This window comes from Spermophilus citellus (genome assembly GCF_964194105.1).
Source record: "Spermophilus citellus genome assembly, chromosome: 4".
NCBI classification, from domain to species: domain Eukaryota; kingdom Metazoa; phylum Chordata; class Mammalia; order Rodentia; family Sciuridae; genus Spermophilus; species Spermophilus citellus.
Genome location: NC_138185.1, coordinates 99,656,779 through 99,680,606, shown reverse-complemented (window position 1 = coordinate 99,680,606; position 23,828 = coordinate 99,656,779). Strand labels below are relative to the sequence as shown.

Genomic DNA, 23,828 nt, shown 5'->3' with positions numbered 1-23,828 from the left:
GTGATTTAGAGAGGAGGTCAGTGGGTGAGAAGAGAAATGGGGCAAGATACTGCAGGCAAAGGAGTAGCAATATATTCTTTACTTCAAGGTTGTCTATCACTATTATTCATTTTTTAAATGTTTAGGAAGGGGAAAGGTTACTTTTACAAGTCCTAGGATGATACTGCAACTTTTAAAAATATTCTTTAACTACCTTCCAGGGCTGGGGTTGTGACTCAGTGGTAGAGTATTTGCCTCACATGTGTGAGGCACTGGGTTCAATTCTCAGCATTGCATATAAATAAATGAATAAAATAAAGATCCATCAACAACGAAAAAATATATTTAAAAAACTACCTTCTAGGATTTGGGTTTAAAATGCCAAATTTTTTATTTTATTTTTATTTTTAGTCATTCTGCTTATTATGTCCAGTAATTCATTAACTTTTGACTGTAATGTTATGGGAACATCCAAAATAAATTAATTGAAAGTGTTTTAAATATAGGCTTATGTCTTGATAAACTATTGTGCACCTTATACCACTTGTAATTTTAAACTTGTTTTTAAAGAATGATTTTGTTAAATTTCTAAGAAATTGACATTTATATTTTAAACTTGTTTTCCATAGTGATGACCCCTTTACCTTAATAGTTTTCTTTTTGATTGCCTTCTTCGTGAAGAAAAGCAAAACCCAGAAATAAAGGAATAGCTGACTTTCTGGCTGGATATTCCTGATAAAACAAACAAAAAACATTGATCACTAACTGTGCCAGGCGTTATTTAACCATTACAGTAATAGTGGAATACATATTACTTTACCCCTATTTGAGAGATGATTAGAGAACTTGACCTAATGTCAATGCCTAATTAACTCTAGTCAAAGTGCATCTCCAACCGGTTAATCTGAGTCCGTTTATCTAAAATATCTGCATTGGAAAGAAGAATAAGGTCTAAGCTTTTCTTCCCTAATTTCTTTCCTCCTCTTTCATTTTATTTTTTTCCCCTTTTCTCTCTTTAAACACACGATATAGTCTTTGTTTGCCAGGCACTATTCTAACATTGTCACCTAATTCTTATATCAACTGTGTGAAGTAGTAAGTATTATCATCAACATACATTGTACAGAGAAGCTGAGACAGAGACAAGGCAACTTCATATTAACACTAGAATGTGAAATAAATAGGTGAGTTATATTTCCTAGACTTCCAAACAGGCGCGACTGCCCCTTCACCAATACACCACTGGAAATGTCACAGCAGAGGGATTAGCATGGTTTATGCAGGCGGAAAGTACGCAACTGGAAGCTTCTTCCAAAGCCGGAGGCAGTCTCTGGGGAGAAAGGGTCTTGTTTCCTGGGGGAGAACAAGAGCTCTGTTGAGCTGAAGAGCAGGCGGCAGCGGGGGAAAGGGGGGAGGCAGGAGTCACCCAGGGCAGAGGCCTTAATGCCAAGCTGGGTTTGTCCTCAGTAGAACCGAGGGCTCGAGCGGCCAATTCGAACAAGGTCTACCGAAGGTGGTAGAGTCACCGAGGGCGCGCTGCTGACAGCGGAAGGAGTGGGGACCAGGGAGCGATTGTGACGTTACGCGGATGGGGCGGGGCTTCTGGAAGGCGGGGCTACTTTGCGGAAGGGGCGGGGCCTTGAGAAAGCGTGGAGGTTGGGCATGCGAAGGGGTGAGACTCCTGGCGGGCAGGGCTGCTTGCGAAGGGGCGGGACGGGGCGGAGATGGGGCTTGCGGAGGGGGAAGAGCCCTAGGAGGGGAGGACCAATAGGAGGGCAGGACACTCGGGGGCGGGGCCGGGGCGGAGTCGGGGCGGGGCCGAGTCACCGTGTGGGTGTAGGGAGGTCCGGGACCCCGGGCCAGAGTCTACAGGGGGCGTGGCCTGGCCTAACTCCTGTAGCTCAGTCCAGTCACTCTCCTCTTACTCAGCCCACTGCTTGCTCCCCTACCTGGTGCTCTTCAGCATGTCTTTCATCCCAGTGGCGGAGGATTGTGACTTCCCCATCCATAACCTGCCCTATGGCGTCTTCTCCACCCAAGACAACGTGAGCTGCTGCTCTTCGACTCCGGGCGCGGGGAGGGCGTGGAGTGGAGGGGAGCGGGGGCGACTTGAAGGCATGGGTCATTTTTTCTTGAAAAGCGGTCCATGGAGAGTGCTGTGGTATCAAATCCCGCCTGGCTCTGCACATTGTTTAACCTCTCAGCCTGTTTCTGCAGGGTTGTGTGGCATTAAATGCAAAATGAAATAGAATTTGCAACTCTCCCTCCCAGACAAGTCAGCAAGTACGATTATTGTTGCGAGAAGAGGAAGCACACAATCCTGTTGCCCAATACAGAATTGCTGGGGTGTTTTCTTACCCCCAAAGAAGCCAGCTTACAGCTGATCATTCATGTCTCTAGTTAACTTCTAACCCCAGAACCCGGAAAGTATCAGTTAACCCCCAAGTGTGTGTGTGTGTGTGTGTGTGTGTGTGTGTGTACTGGGGATTGAACCCAAGGGCGCTTTACCACTGAACTATATCGCCAGCCCTTTTTAATTTTGAGACAGGGTCTTGCCAAGTTGCTGAGACTGGCCTCAAACTCGTGATCCTCATGCCTCTGTCTCAGGTAGTTGCTGCCCCCCACCACCTGTGCTTGGCTAACCCCAGCATTTTTAGCAGTTGAAAGAGATGCATGTATTTCCTGGCCTAGAACTGTGTAATCTAAGTGGTCAAGTCTCTGCCTCCATTTGGAATTCTCTCAGCTATTATGGGCTCCCTGGCTTCCCTTGTGGTTCCCTGGCTTCCCTTGCTAATTAGAAGCCCTTTGAGTGGGTGGGGGAAACGAACCTTGACTTTTAAATATAGTGTGGTTAGAAATAAATCTTTGAAAACTGGACGTTTATCAGCAAATATACAAGAGGGTCTCCTGGTGCAAAAAGCAGATTCCCTTGCTTGGATTTGTGAGTAGTATTTTGTTCTTAGGTCCCTGATCCTACTCCTCATTCGATTCTGGGAGCCGTAGAACCCCCAAATCTGCTTGCACCTAACAGTATTTAGGAAATGTTTGCTAAATGGAGCCCTGGCTGTTGGCCCCTTCCTGGAAACTGGGTTCCCTTCCTCCATGGCTGCTCATTGACTCCAAGGGTCCTGCCTGCAGTGAATGACTTAATCTAGAGGAGGTGACTTGTGGTTTTAAAACTGACAGATCTCATTGGATGTTACAAGGACACAAAAAGTGCCCTGAAGAGACACACAGATGAGACATGTTAAAGCTTAACCTGTGTTAGCCAACCAGTGTCTCTGATGCCAGTACCCTCCCTCTGCCCTCCTCTAACATTTGCCCTTAGCAAATAAGTCCTCACCTTTCCTGAGGGCACAAATCCCTTAAACCAGAACATTTCTGAGATGCTAGCACCCACTAGTAGGGAGCTCTGATTTGCTTTCCTAGGAGCTATCTGGAATTAATGCCTTTTGGTATGTGACTAGGGACCTTCAGACCTCATGCCCTGCAATTGCTAGAATGTTCAAGGCAGCCTCTAAGGATTTCTGGGAGAGAGCACCCCTTTCCACTGACCTCTGATAAAGAGTGCTGTGACAGAGAATTGGCCCATTTGACCTTCCAGAAGCTCAGGGCCTCCAAGCTTATATAGACCTTATCTAACTGTGTCACTTAAGTGATTGGAAACCCCATTTGTGGTGGCTGCCTCTCTAGGGTGCCCTGGTGGTCAAGGCAATAACCTCCTTTCCCCTAGGTCCATAGCTAGTCCTTAATTTGAATGGAACAACAACAACAATGAATTAATCTAGTTATCATTTTATTTTATTCAACCATTGCTTAGGAACCCCTAATTTGGTCCAGATGCTATGCTGGGAGTTGGGGATCAAAGATATAGGAGACACCTTCCCTCCAATGTCTGATTGCTCATGGAATACTAGTGAACACATAATGATGTTCTCTGTGAAAGCAGGGATAGGGGCCTCTGAGAAATGGGCCAGCAAGAGTCTGGAGGTTGATTTGCTTAGTGCCTTGGTAAAGCCCCTGATTTGGCCCTGCCTCTACTTCCTGGATTCTGTTCTTTTCAGCCTTAATGGCTACCTTTCAGTCTTTCAGACACACTGAGAGTTTCCTGCCTCAGGGCCTTAGCACTTGTTATTTCTCCTACCCAGACTACCCTTCCTTCTAGTCTGTATATCCTTATTTCTTCTCATTCTTCAGGAGTCAGCTTAAATGTCAGCCCCTCAGAAAATTGTCCCTAAGCATCCTGTGAATGAGCCCTTCCATCCATGGTTGGTATCTCCTACCACACCCTGTGTTGCCCTTTGCTTCTGGAGGGCAGGAACCAAGTTGCTCCTCTCTCTCTCTCTCTCTCGTGATTTTGCAGCATTCATGTAGTACTAGTGCCAAAGAAATGCTTCATAAATGTTTGTGCTATGAATAGTGTCTACTCATGTCTATTCTTATGTTAAGAGATTGACAGATACTAATTGAATTCTCACAACAAACCCCCATTATTTCCCCCCGTTTTACAGATGAAGAAACTAAGGCTCAGAGAGGCTAAGAATCATGCTTCGGATCTCATAGCCAGTAGAGGCAGATTTGGGATTGGCCTTCACATCTGTCAACCTCCCAATTTCATAGTTTCTCTTCCAATGATGCAAGTCAGGGGGGATGTCTTTTCCTAGTTTATTTGCCTCAAGTTGAAGGGGAAACTGAGGCTCAGAGCACCAGGGACTGACTTTTCCAGGGTGAATGGGATAGTAAGTGATGGAACAGGCCAGGAGCCCTTATAGTTTGACACTGAAGAAAATAATTCTAAAGGTTAAAAGTATATGGATCCACTCTATCAAACTGGTTTTCTGGGTCCTCAGGTCACACTTTGGAACATAAGGGCAATAACTTGCCATCTGAAGCTTCTAGGTTTTCTTCACAGTTTCCAAAACTAACAACCCAGTTTTATATTAGATCTTAAAGGTTGCTTAATACCTTCTTACCTTAAGCTAGATGTGAGGGTAAAGATCAGAAGTGGCTCTAGGATCTGCCTTGCACATTGGCTGAATGTATGGCCACTTGGATCTAGGTAGCTCAGCTCTGTGTCCTTCACAGCAGTTGCCATATTCCAGAGGGTGAGACTAAGGCCCAGAGAGTTAGCAGAGCTGAGAATGAGTAACCAGGCTCTCCAGGCAGCCTCCTCCAGGGCAGATGTGCTTGTGAACTCTGGGCTAGGGGAGGGCATGGCTCTGGTGTACCCTGATCCCAGGGGCTAGCGAGTATTCTCTCAGTCAACCAAAATGAGCAGCCAATGGAGATGAGGCCAGCCAGGAATCCCACTTCTCAGCTCTCTAGAACTAAAAAGGCAAAGGGGATGGTTTAGGAGATCTGGAAGCTGGCTGAGGATAAATAGAGCCCTATCGGGTAGAGTCTGTAAGCAGGCTCTCCATTCCTAGTTGACTAGCAAAGTTCAGGATTGTGGGGTCAAAAACCAGGTTTTGCCAAATATTTGAAGCATCTCATTGGTCAGAGCTGATGCTGAGATTTTATGGTGCAGAAAAGAATGCCCCTGACGTGGTCTGCACAGTGTGGCTTTGTGCAGCTTCCCACGACCTGAGCTCTCCTCTATTTGAGCCCCAGCAGAGCTTGTTATTCTGTGCCATCTGGCTTTCAGCACTGTGCGTGGAACACTCACTGCTCTGCTGCACAAATGAATTGCCCTGAGTAAAGGCCTGGTCAAAGCAAAAAAGAATCCAGCTGCCTGGTAAGGTAGTGCGCTCCTCACCACTGGAGGCATTTAAGCAATGTCTGGGGAACTTTTCAGGGGAAGTTCCTGAGACTGGAAAAGGGGCTTGGACCAGGCTGCCTGTTCTCACTCTACTCCAAGGGGTAAGATTTACTTGACTTGATTCCCCATTGAGGGAACATAGATTTTGGTTTGTTTTGTTTTTGGTACCAGGAATTGAACCAGGGGTGCCTAAGCACTGAGCCACATCCCTAGTCGTTTTTATTTTTTATTTTGAGACAGGGTCTTGCTAAGTTGCTTAGGGCCTTGCTAAGTTGCTGAATCTGGCTTTGAACTTGTGATCCTCCTGCCTCAGCCTCCTAATCCACTGGGATTATAGGCATGCACTACCAAACCTGGCAAGGGAACACAGATTCTTTTTCTTTCTTGTCCTGGAAACAGAGAAGGGAGCTGGGATAGGATGCTGAGGATCCAGTCCCTTAGTTTCCTCACCATAAGGGCAATCTAAAAGGGGGACCCACAGGCTTTTGACTAAATGCGCTCAGCCTACCAGAAGCTTTTGCCAGTACTGACTATGCCATCTTCCTCCCAGCCAAGGCAACGGATAGGAGTGGCCATTGGCAACCAGATCCTGGACCTCAGTGTCATTAAGCACCTCTTCACTGGGCCTGTCCTCTCCAAACACCAGGATGTCTTCGATGAGGTAAGACACTGTGACAGCTTGTCCCTGATCTCAGAAGTACTGCAAATAAACTAAATACTTTGCCTCCACTTTTGACAGAGGTGGTGCCTTCACAGGCCTCAGGTTTTACATGGATAAGGCTGGGGCTATTCTGAGACACAACACCTGGCAGGTAGTAGCCTTGGGATACCCCAGGATGGCTTTTCACCTCAAGGAGGGTTCCTAAGTGAAAAGACTATTGGTGTCTCTGCAGCCTGGGTCTTTCCCAGCGGCCTTTGAGATGAGGCTCTTCTGTAACTCTGGCTCCTTTCCTCATCAAGCTGTCCTATCGGGACAGGCAGACCACTGAGGGAAGGAGCCATGAGCCCTGGCCTCCAGGTCTACAACACAGCCTGGCAGGAGTCAGTCTGATGTCCTTGTGTGATGAATATGAATCTCCTTGTCAGAGGTCAAGTCCTTTGATATCCATCTCTGTGATATCACATGAGTAGGAAGCGGAGTGGGATCTATCTGTTGAGCTCCTTTTTCTTGCCGGGAGCTTTACACACTCCTATCCTTCAGTCCTCCCAACCACCTTCTGGCACAGGAATCAGAATCATCACTAGATGGATGGAAACACCTGGAATGAGGCATAATTCTCCCAGGATCTGCGGCTGGTAGTATTAGAACTGGGACTGCCTTCTGACCCTTAACATCCACAGGTGCTGTCTCTACCATGCCTCATTGGCTAAGAAATCCCTTCTTGGCTTTTCAGGAGCCTTGGGGAGAGGATTTAGGTTGTTCCATGCATCTGTACACTGGAGGAATGGAGTCCCCTGTAGCTATAGACTAGGCTGGGCTTAACAGGCTAGTTTCCGGAGAGCAGCTCATGGGCTTTGACAGTTGTGTACACATCCATGAGGGGATGAAGCAGTGTCAAGAAAGGTGATGGCTTTCTCCAGCTTGATACATAAGTGACAAAATCAAAAGTAAAGATCCTGAGCATTTGAGTGAACAGAGGAGTCAGGGCCCAGGCAAGGTGGCTGATCTCTCCTGGGCAAGAATGCTTTCCCATGCATGAACTCCTTTCTCCCTCTTTTGGTCCTAGCCAACTCTCAACAGCTTCATGGGCTTGGGCCAGGCTGCCTGGAAGGAGGCAAGAGCATTCTTGCAGAACTTGCTGTCCGCCAGCCAAGCTAGGCTCAGAGATGACATGGAGCTTCGGAAGCGGTGAGGAACATATGGACATTGGTGGGAAGGTGGGACACTGCAGGGGAGACAAGGACTGGGGGATAAGCAGCGCCACCGAGTCATGACACGGCTGCCTTCGCCCTTTTGAGTCAAGCTGGTCTCCATGCAGCCCCTGCTGGACTGCATATTTGTGGGAGGGTTCTAGTATCTGGATGGGAGCTGCCAGGTCAGGCCCAGAGGCCCTCTCCCTTCCTCTTTGGCATGTCCTTGTCTGGTTTCTAGAACAGAAGTTCCTACCTCCCTATTCCTATTTTCTAGAGTACAATATAGATATAAGACATTTTGACTCCAGTGCCTCCTTCATGGTGGGGCCTAGTCTAGCCTAGAGGCACCCACTGGAGATGGTGATCAAGATTTGGGGGATGGGCTAAGCCTGCAAGCGGGCAACCAGAGCAGGGGCCCCACTTTACTGTTTGCTTGACCTTGAAGCCCTGGTTCTATGTTTCAGTGCATTCACCTCCCAGGCTTCTGCTACGATGTACCTTCCAGCCACCATAGGTGAGTACTGTCTCCACTCAGGCAATGTGAGCAGTTTAATGAGCTGAGAGGGCTGGCCAGGTGCCTTTGTCCCCTATTTGGGTTGGGGAGGATCTGGAGTAAGTTACCCACTCCAACACTGACCAGTCTCACAACTCAAGCCAGCATTGGCTCAGGCTGTCTCAAAGCTTGCACTCTCCTAGGCGAGTTGCAGGCTGCTCAAGTTCATGACTAACCACATGGCTTCCTCTACCACGCGGCCTGCGCAGTGGTTTCATTAATGAGGTTCTGGCATTCAGTTAGTTAGAAGAGATCAAAATAAAACACACAGACAGTACCTTATTTTAATGCTAGGTCCGAGACGGCTCGGTCTCCCTGTTTCCCTGCCTCCAGCCGCTCAGCAGGGCAGCGAGGATTACTCTGGGCTAGCAGGAGAGAGAGAGAGCGAACACGCCGGGGATCAGCCTTTTATTTGGGGGAAACAAGAGATTCAGGGGAGAATTCCATCCAATGAAGGTTGAGGGGGGGCTGTACTCCAAGGTCAGGGTCAGTGATTGGGTCTCCAGGGTCAGTGGTTACGCACACCCCCACACGGATGGGCTCTCTCATCAGGAAAGGGTCGGGATAACTCCGACACAGCCAGAGTGCCTCAGGCCCTTAACGGGAGTCACCCAATCACGTGTCAGAATGGCTCCCCACATATTCCCCCTTTTTATTCTTAACAATGAGGCGGCGGTTCACTCTCTGGAGTCCCCGGATTCTTGATTGGAGGACTCGCCATCCTATAGTTACAATACAAAAGAGAATTAACAGCAAAGAGAATAATCCAATAATGTACCAAGCGGAGTGTTTAAGAATATTTCCAGGGTTGAATCCATTTAACTCCTTCAATATTTGATTAGCCAAAGAAGAAGGATCTGAAAAATCAGCTCTATTATTTTGAATGTCTTGGATATGGTGATGAAGTTCCAGAATATCCAAGCTATTATTACTATTTTGCCAAATACCTAATAAATGGTTTTTAACCTTCTCCCAATCCCAGAGAGAAGCATTGTACTTGGCAGCTGTAACACATACATACTTATAATTAGCATGGCATTTAAGCCTTTCCTTAAATTTTAAGGCTGAAAGTTCATTACCAATGTTAATAACAGTCGCCTCTAAGGCGTTTAACTTAGTCTCAATCCTTTCATCAATATTTACTTGATTACGCAGAGCCTTGGAAGTATTTTGAGCTAAATTATTAAGAAATTTTGCATGCTGAATATTCTGAGACAATGTCAGAGATGCAGAGACGGTTGAGGCAATAAATGAGACCAGTGCTAAGACACCAACAATTATGACTCCAATAGCACGTTTAGGTCTTGTTAGCTGGGCATGAATTTGCTGCAGGACTTGTAAACCAGCATCAGCATACCATGGCTCTGAAATATTAGCAGGTAATAAAACAAAAGAGGGCTGATGAAGTATCAGCACTCCTTTTCCTCCATTATACCTAGAAATACAATTGGTTAGGTTGCACTTATTACAAGTAACAAAATATCTATCACCTATCCATCTAACTTTTACATTTCCAATAATTAAAACATAAGGAGATTGGACACAGGCTCTTAGGCCATAGCAAGATCCCTCTTTACAGTTCTTGCCGACAAATTTTGGTAAAGGTTTGTCTGAAAAATGTAAATACTCTGAGGCAGCAATTAAACGCCAAATATCTCTTTGAATGCCTCCTTCACTATAAGTCAAAATATTACTAACAAATCCTGCAGGTGTTATAGCAGAATTTCTTCGTAATTGTCTCTTATCAATTTTTGGAGACCAGTCTAAAATATACCCACTAGCTTTAGACACCTTATGTAGTACAGGAAAGGTATTTACACAATCCATCCATTTAGGAAAGGTGCCAATTTCAATTATAGAACTATTTGGACAGTGGGGTACCGGTGGAGGTTTTGCAGAAATGACTGGCTTGTTATGGGAAAGTCCCATCTTAATTATTGATCTAGTATTAGGTTTTAAGTCTCCATAAATAGAATTATTTGTCAGTCTAGGTTTACCAATCGCTGTCTTTTCTTCAAATGATACTTTCAGACAGCCAGCATGTTTATCATGTGACCAACATAAAGGTAATTGGGCACTGTAGCCAGAATAATTAAATCTAGTCACATGACTGGGAGTAATATGAGTATCTGTAAATCCTCCCATCATGAATGAGTCATTAGTAAATACTGGAATAGATTCTCCAGTCCACACAGCTGGGTGTACCAGGGGTGGATCTGGGAAATATGTCCAATAAGTGTCTACTTGATTCCCTTTTACCTGACAGCCCAGTAGGGCAATTATTGTCGCTACCATCAAGACTGGTGTCCTGTTCTTTCCTAGGCGTCGAAGTATTTGGGAAGCCTGGGTTGTCAATTTCTTCACATCTTTCCACGAAATCAGCTTCTCGGCTGGTTCAATCTGGTCTTTCTTCATCTTTTTCCGATATCTCCTCCTTCTGGGTTGTGGCTCCTCCGTGTTTATCCTCAGTCGCTTGAGTCTGGGTTCTATTTCCTCCATGTCTGATGGCACGTTCAGGCACCCAGATGGGACGAAAAGCACCTTCTGGAAAAACACAAGCATGCCCTCGGCCCCATGATATTACCGGATCTGGGCCCTTCCACTGACCAGTCTGTAAATCTTTCCACAGAACTCTGCCTAATGGGCCTGTCACCGAGGGAGACATTTGCCTCTCAGCAGCAGTGTGACCTTCTGTGTCACAGTTTAAAAAATTTAAAACAAATAAGGCATGATTAAGGCTATTTTGGGGAGTCATTATCTTATTTCCCCTTTTTAATTTTTGTAATTGAAGCTTAATAGATAAATGAGCTTGTTCTACAATGGCTTGACCTTGGGGGTTATAAGGAATTCCTGTTTTATGATTAATTTGAAACTCTTGGCAAAATTGTTGAAAAGCAGAGCTTACATAAGCTGGAGCATTATCTGTTTTAATCTGCATAGGACATCCTAAAACAGAAAAAGCTGCTAAGCAATGAGAAATTACATGTTGAGTATTTTCCTTAGTACGTGCTGTGGCAAAAATAAATCTAGAATAAGTGTCCACTATGACATGCACATAACATTGCTTACCAAATTGAGGAATATGAGTTACATCCATTTGCCATATCTGATTTGGTTTTAATCCACGGGGATTTACCCCTGATGGTAGAGATGGAGTGTAAATAACACACTTAGGGCATTGGCTTACAATCTGACGAGCTTGTTCTCTGGTAATACTAAATTTTTTACGTAAGCTAGAAGCATTTTGATGATGCAAGGAATGGGAAGCTAGGGCACAGTCATATGAAGACATCTGTTGACAAAAAGCTACTAATTTATCAATATTATCATTACCTGCAACCAAAGGTCCAGGGAGGCTAGAATGTGCTCGGATATGTCCAATAAAATATGGGTACTTCCTCATTAGCACTGTCTTTTGTAAATTATGAAATAATTCAAATAACTCCTGTGATGAAGTAAACCCAATAACTGAGGTTTCAATATTTTTGGTAACTCTGACTGCATATAAGCTGTCAGAATAGATATTAATAGGCTCATTTGAAAAATAATCTAAGGCCAAAATCAGGGCTTGAAGTTCTGCCCTTTGAGCTGAAGTATAAGAAGTTTGTATTACCTCTGTGTGAACACGGCTGAAGAAACCTGCCTTACCAGAGCTGGAACCATCTGTGAACACCGATAAAGCTCCCTCTATTGGATGGGAAAGTACAATCTTTGGAAAAATAAGTGATGTTAATGATGCAAATTGTACAATCTTATCACGAGGATAATGGCTATCTATCTGGCCAGGGAAATCTGCAAAAGCTATCTGCCATGAACTAGAAGTTTGAAAAAGCCAATTAGTCTGTTGAACAGAAAATGGAATAATTATGATATCAGGCTCAGATCCAATTAATTGTAAAATCCTAGTTCTACCCTTAATCACTAATTGAGCTGTAGAATCATGAAAGGGAATTAATGTCTTTTGAGGGGAATGAGATAAGTAAATCCATTCAATAACTCCTAATCTTTGCCATATGGCTCCTGTTGGGGTATGCTCAGTTGGAAATATTAATAAATACAGTATTTCTTTAGGATCTATTCTAGTAAGCTGTGCATTTTTAATTGCAATTTCCACTTTCCTTAAGGCTGCTTTGGCCTCCAAAGTTAGTTGACGTGGAGAGGTTGGAGAAGGATTTCCTTGTAATATCTGAAATAAAGGACTTAACTCAGAAGTAGTTAACTTTAAGGATGGTCTTAGCCAGTTAATATCTCCTAATAGTTTTTGAAAATCATTAAGGGTACGTAACTCCTTAACTCTTATCTGAAGATTTTGAGGACGGATTGTACTCCCTTGAATTATCTGACCTAGATATTGAAAAGGAGATACCTTTTGAATTTTTTGAGGAGCTATACTTAAACCCAATGTTGTAAGTGAGGTCTCTAACTGAGTAAAAATTTCTGAAAGTACTTCTGAATTAGCATGGGCCAATAATATATCATCCATAAAATGAATAATGTATGCATCAGGGAAGCTATTTCTAATGGGATCTATTGCCTGATCAACATATTTTTGACACAGGGTAGGGCTATTATGCATTCCCTGAGGAAGGACTTTCCAGCAGTATCTTTTAACAGGTTCCTTAAAATTAACTGCTGGGACAGTGAAAGCAAATTTTTCACAATCTTCAGGATGTAACCTTATAGAGAAAAAACAGTCTTTTAAATCTATTACCATCAAGCTGTAATCTAAAGGAATGGCTGTGGGGGAGGGAAGTCCTGGCTGTAATGATCCCATAGGCCGAATTGTCTGGTTTATTGCCCTTAAATCCTGTAATAATCTCCAATTTCCTGACTTTTTCTTAATAACAAAAATAGGTGTATTCCAAGGGCTAAGTGTTGGTTCAATATGACCAGCTTGAAGTTGTTCCTCAACTAATCCATGAATTATTTTAAGCTTTTCCCCTGAGATGGGCCACTGAGAAATCCAAATAGGCTCTTCTGTGAGCCACGTAATTTTTTCAGCTGTTTTAAGGATCGGGGAAGTACTCAGTGCCCCTAATAAAAATTTTGTCCTGAAGTATTTACTAATCCTTGCCGTGTAGACTGGCTTGTAAACAGATATTCTTCCTGAAAGTTTTCCCTATCATCTCCAGGAAAATACCTCTGATTAATTTCTTCAACTGACCTTATAGAATTTGGGGTGACTAGTAGCAGTCCCATTTTGGCTAGTATATTTTTTCCCCATAGATTAGCTGGTAAAGACTCTAACACATAAGGCTTAAATATTCCACTGTTCCCATCAGAATCTTCCCAACGGAGATAGTTAGCACTTTGAGCAGGCTGTGAAATTTTTCCTATTCCTTCTAGATTAGCTGAGGCTGTATGCAGAGGCCATGTCCTGGGCCAAAACCGGCTGGACAACACGGAGCTATCAGCCCCTGTGTCAATTATTCCTAGGAAATTTTTATTATTAATTTTAAGTTTTAATAAAGGGCGTTCTTGTCGCACTAACTGGGACCAATATACTCTGTCCGGCGGTTTAGAAACTGAATCTGCCGGCAGGTGCCTTTCTGAGACACAAGGCAATAATATTAATTGAGCAAAAATATCCTTTGGGGTGAGTCTTAGGGCATAATTGGATCTTACAGTAACATATAATTGCCCTTTAAATTCTGAATCTATTACGCCAGGTATTACTTCAATAGCTCCCTTTAAATTATTACGCCCCAAAATTAAACCTACAGTATTTTCAGGAAGCGGCCCGAAAATCCCAGTAGGGATTTGTGTTGGTCCCGTTTCAGGATCTAATTCAACTGTCTCTGAAGGTCCTAAGAAAACTGTCTGTGATCCATGTCTCTGTTCCGGTAAAAATCGCGGACTGTCCTGGTCGGCGCCGCTAGTGACGTCACACTGTGCGATGTCTCCCCATATTGTTTCTGGGCCCGGGGAGGGGCCGAACGGAAGTTTTTTGTCCCCTCGCTAGGAGGAAATACTTGTGGCGAGAAGGCGGGCTCATCCGCGCCACCCGAATCAACCACGTGGCGCCGAGTCCTGCAATATCTATTATCGCCAGTAGATGGAGCCCTAAACCTAAATTTGCGTTGGCGACATTCGTAGGCGAAATGACCGGGTTTTCCGCAAACGTAACACTTGCTGCGGGACTTCTGAACTGAATTTTGTGGCCCCAAAGTTTCCTTTAATACTGTTGCTAAGGCTACCGTTTGCAACTGAGTGGAATCTAAGTCAGAACACAAGCGAATATACTCAGAAATTGTTCCTTTCTTACGATGGGGGCGGAGAACATCTTGGCAAATTTTGTTTGCGTTCTCAAAAGCCAATTGTCTAACTATAAATTCGCTAGCTCCTGGGTCTCCGATGGACCTGTTCGCAGCCTGATATAGTCGGGCTACGAAATCTGAATAAGTCTCACTGGCACCTTGTCTGATTTTGGTAAGAACTAAATTGGACTGGTCCTTGGGGACAATTTGCCTCCAGGCATGTTTTGCACAATCAGTTATTTGATTGTACACTACAAAATCATAATTTAACTGTCTTTCTAAATCAGCAAAATCTTCAGTCCCTAAAAACATCGTTACTGGCGTTTCTATGCCCTGTCTTCTGTTTCTTTCTGCCTGTTCATTACAAAAATCAGTCCAGTAAGTCTTCCAAAGTAAGTAATTTCCCCCGCTCAGACAAGATCTGGCTAAAAAAACCCAGTCACTAGGAGGAAGGGGTTGTGAGCAGATATTTTCTATCAGACTCTGAACAAAAGGCGAATTTGGGCCGTACGTTTCACATGCATTTTTTAATTCCTTGATAGTTTTAAATGGAATTACAGCATGAATTCTAATTCTCTGATTTTGCTCATCAGTTTGCTCAAAAACTGGAAAGAGGTGAAAACCAGTAGTATCCTCCCCCATTTCTTGAGCCTTCTTAATACCTTGCTGAACTGGGGTAAGAAAAGTCATCTTTAATTTAGCACACCTGTTAAATTTGGTTCTTCTAGCAGGCATCGGCCGAATTGTAAAGGCTTGGGCAGGTGGTGCTAAATGCAATCTATTAAAATTTCTCTCTAAGTCCTGAGTTTCTATGTTTAATTCTTCTTCCTCAGACTGCGAGCTGCTATCAGACTCTGTACTATCACCATTTGGAATTTGGGTTTCTAACTCACGTGGCTGAGAAGAAACCTGAGCCCCGCTAGGAGTTTCCTTTGTATTTTCCTCTCCAGGAAGATTGGTTACCACTTCTGGAGGGCTCTCCAAGATTAGAGATGCTTCTTCTTTATCATGCTGTTCTGTATAATCTGTCTGCGGGCTAGCTTGCATATTTCTAACCTTTGTTTTAGCTCCTAGCGCTTTTGTTTTAAAACGGCTCAAAGGAAAGGAAATTAACTTAGCCTCAGGCTGATTTTCCATTTGAATAGACCTAATGGCTCTTTGAATACCTTTCAGAAGCTCTTCTGGTGGCCACGGACTCTGGTCCATGTATTCAAAGAGACAAATTTCTAGGGCCGTCCAAGTTTTCTGTATATTCTCTATGCCTCCAGGTATTTCAGTAGAAAGATAAACTCTCTGTAACTTTCTTCCTAATTTCTCCCAAGTAAGTAAATTTGGAGACTCTTGGTCACAAAACCAAGGACAATATTCACCTACAATCTTTAAGAATTGCAATAACTGAGTTTTCTTTATCTGTTTTCCTTTCTGATTAATTATACTGTCTAAAATAGTTAGATACATTTCCTTATCCGAAGAAGTAGAATTTCCCATTTTAAGTAAATTAACGTCTCTTTCCTTCAATATTTTCTGGTACTTTTGTGACCCAAATGTCATTTCTTCCTTTCTCTTATCTTATTTCTTATTTTCCTTATTCTCTTTATTACTTTTGTGACCCAAATGTCACTTCTTCCTTTCTCTTATTTCTTTATCTTCCTTATTTCCTCTTTATTTCTTTATTTCTATTTCCTTATCTTCCTTTCTCTTTATTTCTTTCCCTTAATCTTTTTAGCGCGCGCTCCCACTCAATCTAACTAATTCAGAATGCCCCACGTTGGGCGCCAATTCTACCACGCGGCCTGCGCAGTGGTTTCATTAATGAGGTTCTGGCATTCAGTTAGTTAGAAGAGATCAAAATAAAACACACAGACAGTACCTTATTTTAATGCTAGGTCCGAGACGGCTCGGTCTCCCTGTTTCCCTGCCTCCAGCCGCTCAGCAGGGCAGCGAGGATTACTCTGGGCTAGCAGGAGAGAGAGAGAGCGAACACGCCGGGGATCAGCCTTTTATTTGGGGGAAACAAGAGATTCAGGGGAGAATTCCATCCAATGAAGGTTGAGGGGGGGCTGTACTCCAAGGTCAGGGTCAGTGATTGGGTCTCCAGGGTCAGTGGTTACGCACACCCCCACACGGATGGGCTCTCTCATCAGGAAAGGGTCGGGATAACTCCGACACAGCCAGAGTGCCTCAGGCCCTTAACGGGAGTCACCCAATCACGTGTCAGAATGGCTCCCCACAGCTTCCTGTGCAGCAGATTGTTTTTTCTTCCCAGAGAGCTGTGGGGAGTGTGCTCTGAGCTGTTAAGGGTGAGTAGTTTTGAGGAAGGCGGCCAGAGGGCTGTGCAGGACACATTTGTGTACTTGGTAGGCTGTCTGGTTGGACTTTGAATCAAAAAGTTGGAGTGACTTAGCCTGAAGCAAGGAGAAGCAGATCAGCCTGTGGCCAGAGGCACAGGGGCTTCATTCTTGTCTATCAGCCCTGGGGGAGGCCACAGCTATTGGGTTTGCCTGGGCACCAGTGTGCTAAGAGGCTGGCTGGCCCTGCCCTCCAGAGGACAGGACTCTCTAGGCCAGCTCTTCAGTTGACTAAAGTCCTTTGTGCTGGAGGCTTGGCAAATGCTGGGTGGAGGGTGGGGTGGGCCTGGCATGTCACTTGCTTTCCCCTCATGCACTCAGGGCAGCGTTCTTTTTGACAAACTAGTTGTTTTTCAGGGATTCCTTATCATTTCTGGTTGATTGATGGTCCCATTCCTTGTTTATTTTGTCACTGACTTATTCTTTTGATAAACATCCCAGCTCCTGTTTCTGTGCTTTGGTACTAAAGGTGGGAAAGAGCAGTCAAGACTCAGTCTGTTCACCCCTTGCTCAATCTGCCTTTAGGTTTTGCTTTCTTCCCTCATCGTTCCCCATTTATTTCTATGTGTTGTCTGGACTGATGGATTGGGGTTCTCATTGTGGGTTTTTGTTTGTTTGTTTGTTTGTTTGTTTGTTTTTGTTTTTTTTAATAGGAGATTTAGGAAGATAAACAAGCAAACCTTCCCAACTAGATTTTCCTGAAGATTTCAGTAATTCATTCCCCGAATGAGAGAGGATGCTTACAAGCCACTTTGTTTTGTTTGGTTTTTGGGTTTTTGGTACCATGGCTTGAACCCAGAGATGCTTAAGCACTGAGCTACATTCCCAGCACTTTTTATTTTTTATTTTGAGACAGGATCTTGCTAAGTTGCTAAGGGCCTCACTAAGTTGCTGAGACTGGTCTCAGACTTTCAAGCCTCCTGTCTCAACCTCCTGAGTCGCTGGGATTATAGGTGTGTGCTCCTACGTTTAGCACAAACCACCCTGTTGAGTTCATGGGAATCAGCAGGCACTGACTGAACACCTTCAGTAAACAAAATCTTATTCTTAAGACTGAGGGAGGGGCTGGGGATGTGGCTCAAGTGGTAGCATGCTCGCCTGGCGTGTGTGCGGCCCGGGTTCGATCCTCAGCACCACATACAAAGACGTTGTGTCCGCCAAAACCTAATCAATAAATAAATATTAAAATTAAAAAAAAAAAAGACTGAGGGAGAGTCAAACAAAATAAAATCTGAGCTGGGGCTCCCTGAAATGGCCAATGTCTAGCAAAGATATGCACATATGTAACTGGTGCATCAATTGGAAAGGAAGCCTGCCCCAAGATGGCTCGGGTGACAGGATTTAGAAGAGGTAAGGATCCTGCTAGAGAGAGTGGGGAACTTCACACAAGGGTGGCCTCAGTTAGTTGCTAGGATTTGACCACACAGAGACAAGAGAGGTGGCTCCAGAGCGTAGGTTCAACTTAGGCATAGGGCAACCAGGGCTGTTCCCTGTATGGAGTCACAAGCAGTTTTGTGTGCGTAGCTGAGAAGGAGATTTGAACTCCTTCTCAGAACTCTGAGAAGGAGATTTAGCCGCTTCGTATTCAAATTCCACTGTGTTTCAAAATGATTTGGCTCCCTATTTCTTATTTTCTTCCTAGTTGTGGGGCACGGGAGTGGGGTCTAAAAATGAATCTTAGTGAGGCTACTTTGTGCTGCATTTGGTGCTATTGCAGCCAGAAGACTTTGAGCTTTGGGATGTGCATACTTGTGTGGGCATGCTTACAGCCCCCATCCTGGGAACTGAATGTCCTCCATCATCAGGGTCACTGATGGCCTGCCTTGGGTCTTTCTTCTGCAGGAGACTACACTGACTTCTATTCCTCTCGGCAGCATGCTACCAACATTGGAATCATGTTCAGGGGCAAGGAGAATGCACTGATGCCCAATTGGTATGTCCTGGACCAGATGCTTGGATAAGTTCAAAGTCTGTCCATTTCCAACAGTTTGTTTGTTCCAGGCCCTCTTAGGTCAAAGCAAACTGGGGATGTAAACCAAAAATGATGAAGATGTTGCAATCTGTGCAAACAATGGCCTCAGCCTCTAGTCCTTTCAGCATGAACTGTGGACCTGCTGTGGGACTATGGGGTGGTCCTTTAAACTCCTATTCTCTAAAGAACAGAGATTAGAATTACATTCCCTGAATCTCTGGGTCCTTCTATGTTCTTTCATTTGTAAGCTATTATGGTTCTATTGGCATATCTTAAATCCTTGCATTCTCTATATTTTCATGTTCTGATGAATGAGAATCCTTAAGTGTTCAAAAATTTGATCCTCTAGTAGTTCTTTAAGGGCATTCAGGCCATGACAATTTTTTCTTTTTTTTAGTTGTAGGTGGACACCATAACTTTATTTTGTTTATTTATTTTTATGTGGTGCTGAGGATCGAATCCAGTGCCTGACAGGTGCGAGGCAAGCACTCTACCGCTGAGCCACAACCCTCCCCCCTCAGGCCATGACTATTAACCCCATTTTCCACCAGAGGAAACAGCCTCAGAGAAATATTCACTTACCTGTGGATAAACAGGAGACTTGCTCTGCCCTGGGAGAGCCAATGCCCAAGCCGAGAATCCAAGCCTCAATCCTTGCCACTTGTTCTGTGTTGTCCTCTGGATGTTGACAGTCAGAACTGAAGAGGGCCAGGACATGGCAGCAGGCATACTCCCAGAGAGGCCATGCCAAGGGGAAGGACCTGTTAGACCAAGCTAAAGCTTGAAGAGGGGAAAAGAGAATAGGATAATACCCAAAAAGTCAGCAGCAAGGACAGAGGTGCAGAGCAAGGCATGGGTAAGCCCGGGACTAGAGCCCAGGCTCTCAGCTCCCACTGAGATGGGCAGATATTAGAGACTCTGGCCTTATGCAGGCTCTGGGCTGCCTTTGCCCCCACCAATCAGAACCTGTCTATTTGTAACATCCTTGGAGGTGATGACCCAGTGAACTGTCCAACTCCGAAGGAGCTAGCTGTCACCAGGGTGCCAGGACTCCAGCAGGCAAAGGCCAGGGGTGGCAGGAAGTGAATGGGTTGGAACTGTGTCTGGAACCAAGTGGAGAAGTCTCAGCCATTCACAGCCCATTTCCTTCTGCAGAATAAAAGCAAAGAGGTTTTCTCTAGTGATGTTTATGACAAGGTGACCTGTGGCTGTGCCTTTTTTACTTTTTGTACATATTCTTTATTGTAAAGGTAGAACAGATTGAATATCCCTTATCTAGAATGCTTGAGATTGGACGTGTTTTGAATTTCAGATTTTGAAATATTTGCTTATACATAATGAGAAAACTTGGGATAGAACACAAATCTAAGGACAGAATTCATATGTGTCCTATATACCTTATAAACATAGTCTGAAGGTAATTTTATACTATATATTAAAATTTTGTACTATACATAAATATATATATGTATAATTGTTTATATTTATATATATTATATATAATATCCTTTAAAATTTTGTATGATACAATATGTATATGTATAATTGTTTATATTTACATATAATATGTATAATGCCATATATTATACATAATATATTACATATATAAGATGTTATAAATAATATATAACATGGGCTGGGATTGTGGCTCAGCAGTAGAACGCTCGCCTAGCACGGGCGGGACCCGGATTCAATCCTCAGCACCACATAAAAATAAAGGCATTGTGTTGTGTCCATCTACACCTAAAAAAAATAAATACTTAAAAAAATAATAATAATATATAACATATTATATTATAGCATTATATTATATAATAATTAAAATTAATAACACAATATATTATAATATTAATAATCAATAATATAATGCATTATGATTAATAATAATTAATTATATAAATTAACATGAAATTTTATTCTATAATACATTATAATACTTAATATATTATAATGATTAATATAATATATAATTATACAATATGATATTATGTATTATATAATTATATAATGTTAATTATAATATATGATTATATACAACATATAATTATAAATTTTATATGTAAAAATATGCATATATATATATGTGTGTGTGTGTGTGTGTGTGTGTGTGTGTGTGGTGCTAGGGATTGAATCCAGGGCCTTGTGCATGCAAAGCAAGCACTCTACCAACTAAGCTATATTCCTAGCCCTCTATAATTTTTTTATGTTTATGTATATGTATAATTTTTTTGGCAGTGTTAAGGATTGAACCAGGACCTTAAGTATGCTAGGCAAGGGCTCTACCATTAAGCTATACCCCTAGGCCTATACAATATTTTCAAAAATTTTGTTCCTAAAAGAGTTTCACCAGGCACGTTGGTGCATGCCTGTAATTCCAGCAGCTCATGAGGCTGAGGCAGGAGGATCATGAGTTTAAAGCCAGCCTCAGCAGTAGACAAGGCTCTAAGCAACTCAGTGAGACCTTGTCTCTAAATAAAATACAAAAAAGGGCTAGGGATGTGGCTCACTGGTTAAGTGCCCCTGAGTTCAATCCCTGGTACACTCACAAAAAAAAAAAAAAAAAAAAAAAAGTTTCATGCTATGGAATTTTCCACATGTGGTGTTATTGGTTTTTAAGAGTTCTTAATTGTAGAGCATTTCAGAATTTTAGTTATTGAATTAGGGATGTTCAACTATATGTTTATTATGATTAACCCAAACACTACAGAAAATACATAAAGCAAAACATTTATAATTTAAAATGTGTACACCCTTTCACCCACAATTGTGCATCTATCCTACAGACTTAAATGCACTAGTGTGATTATATTCAAGAGCAAGAATGTTTCCTAGCAGTGTTTCTAGTCCTCAAAGCTAGAAGCAATCTCAATGTTTGTTGGTAGAAGAATAGTTGAAAAACTACTCTCTTCCCTTATGAAGTCCTTTGTAGCTGTTGAATTATTTAAATAGAGACGTGAATGATATACATTAAAATTTCATTTAATGAAATTAAATTTAATAAAAGAAAATTTTAGAATATTACATAAAGTGTGCTCTCATTTTGATAAAAAGGCAACAACATATATGCACATATACACTCTTTTAGTTTCCTGTAGCTGTTATAAACAAACCTGATGACGTAGACCAACAGGTATACAGTCTACGTAGTTCAAAAATGAGTCTCTGGGCTGGGGATGTGGCTCAAGTGGTAGCGCGCTAGCCTGGCATGCGTGCGGCCCAGGTTCAATCCTCAGCACCACATACCAACAAAGATGTTGTGTCTGCCGAGAACTAAAAAATAAATATTAAAAATAAAAAAAATAATAATAATAAATGAGTCTCACTTGAGCCAACATTAAGATGTAAGCAGGGCTGGTTCCTTCTGGAAGCTCCAGGGAGAGCCTGTTTCCTTTTCAGTTTTGTAGGCCACCTCTTCCTTGCCTTATGACCCCTTCCCTTTCTCCTCTCATATCTATTCTCATAGTTCCTACATCCTCCTTTAACCTTCTACCCTTTGACTTATAAGGACCCTTAACTTAATCATATCCTTTTTGCCATATAAGGTAATATCCATGGGTTCCAGGGATTTGGATCTTCTGAGGGGAGCCATTTCTGAACTTAATACACACACACACACACACACACACACACACACGCACACGCACACACATACACACATGTGCACACATACACATCCATGTATATTTTATATATTTTTATGGACATATTTATAGGATACATACATATCTGAGTAGGCTGGTCTGAGCAGAGAGAAAGGCACAGAATAATAGCCCAACATAGTTCTCCTCAGGGTAATAGCTGGATGGGGAGAACAGACCAAATATTCCAAAATCTGAAGAAAAGTTGAAATCTGAATTGCTTCTGGTTCCAAGCATTTCTGATAAGGAAGTCAACCTATATGTTTTCCTTTAACTTGGCTTTCTCTCTAGATATAGCGGTCTGCATTTTTACAAAGACAAACATGTTATTTGTTCTCTTTATGGCATTTACTTTATTGTCATGTTTAGAAAGGCAATTTTGAAAATATTTTTTGTATTTTCCCCTAATGCTTGTAATACCTTTCTTTGTACATGTAGATCTCTAATCCATCTGGAATGTCCTTTTATGTTCAATGTGGGCTGTGGGTCTGTATTTGTTTCCTGGGGCTGTTGCAAAAAAAAAAAAAAAAAAAATACCACAACAGGTTGGCTTTTAACAGCAGAAATTTATTCTGTCACAGTTTTAGAGGCCATAAGTCTGAATGAAGGTGTCAGCAGGGCACCCTCTGAAGCTCCCAGGGAACCCTACGCTCCCTTGCCACGCCATCCTGTAGCTGCAGGCATTCCTGTGGCTACAACCCTCCTATCTCGGCCTGTCTGCACATGGCCGCCTCCTGTTCTCCATGCTCCTGCCTCTTATAAGGACACTTTGGGTATAGGGCCCACTCAGATAACCCAGAATGACCTCATCTTATGATCCTTTACTTAATGACATCTACAAAGACTCCTTTCCACATTTTCATGGGGGTGAGGATGTGGCCATGCCTTTTGGGGAACTTCCATTCACTGCACCACAGAGTCTAACTTTTCCCATTGTCCAAAACATTCACCAGTTTTATTTATGATATACTGCATTTCACCTCCAAGTGGCTCTCAGTGTATTCAGTTGACCCCCCACCCAGTGCTATGCTATTTTAAATCTCTTCCTAGTGTTTTGATATTTATTTCCTCCCCCACATTTCTGTCTTACAAACAGAGCCTCTGGCAGTGTTCCCATTGCCTGGGATGACTCTCACTCTGACCCTAGTTCCAGGGTCCCCTGGGATTAGGTTGGGAATGGACCACAGAGGAAGCAGCAGAACCTTGTGGTCAGAGAGACCTGGATTTGAATCGCTTTGCTACCTTTTCAAACTGGGTGACCTCAGCCAAGCCAGGAGTGTTCTTAGAGCCTAAGTGTAATTTTGGTTTTAAAACCATATGTATATATTGACTCTATGTTCCTTTTTAAAGTTTATTTTAAAATAAGTATGAGCCAGGTGTGGTAGTGCATACCTATAATCCCAGCAACACAGGAAGCTCATGAGTTTGAGGCCAACCTGGGCACCTTAATGAGACCCTTGGAAACTTAG

The 23,828-nt window shown here is 43.0% G+C and overlaps 1 protein-coding gene across 1 annotated transcript in view; it reads left to right on the top strand.

The window, feature by feature from the left end:
• Positions 1-1,824: 1,824 nt before the first annotated feature.
• FAH (fumarylacetoacetate hydrolase) overlaps positions 1,825-23,828 on the top strand; it is a 43,070-nt gene continuing 21,066 nt past the window's right edge. Inside the window, exons 1-5 of the mRNA XM_081292408.1 lie at positions 1,825-2,024; positions 6,288-6,398; positions 7,465-7,586; positions 8,056-8,105; positions 18,592-18,682. Of these exons, the coding sequence (XP_081148534.1) occupies positions 1,944-2,024; positions 6,288-6,398; positions 7,465-7,586; positions 8,056-8,105; positions 18,592-18,682 (455 nt within the window). The 5' untranslated portion in view covers positions 1,825-1,943. The remainder of the gene's footprint in view (positions 2,025-6,287; positions 6,399-7,464; positions 7,587-8,055; positions 8,106-18,591; positions 18,683-23,828) is intronic.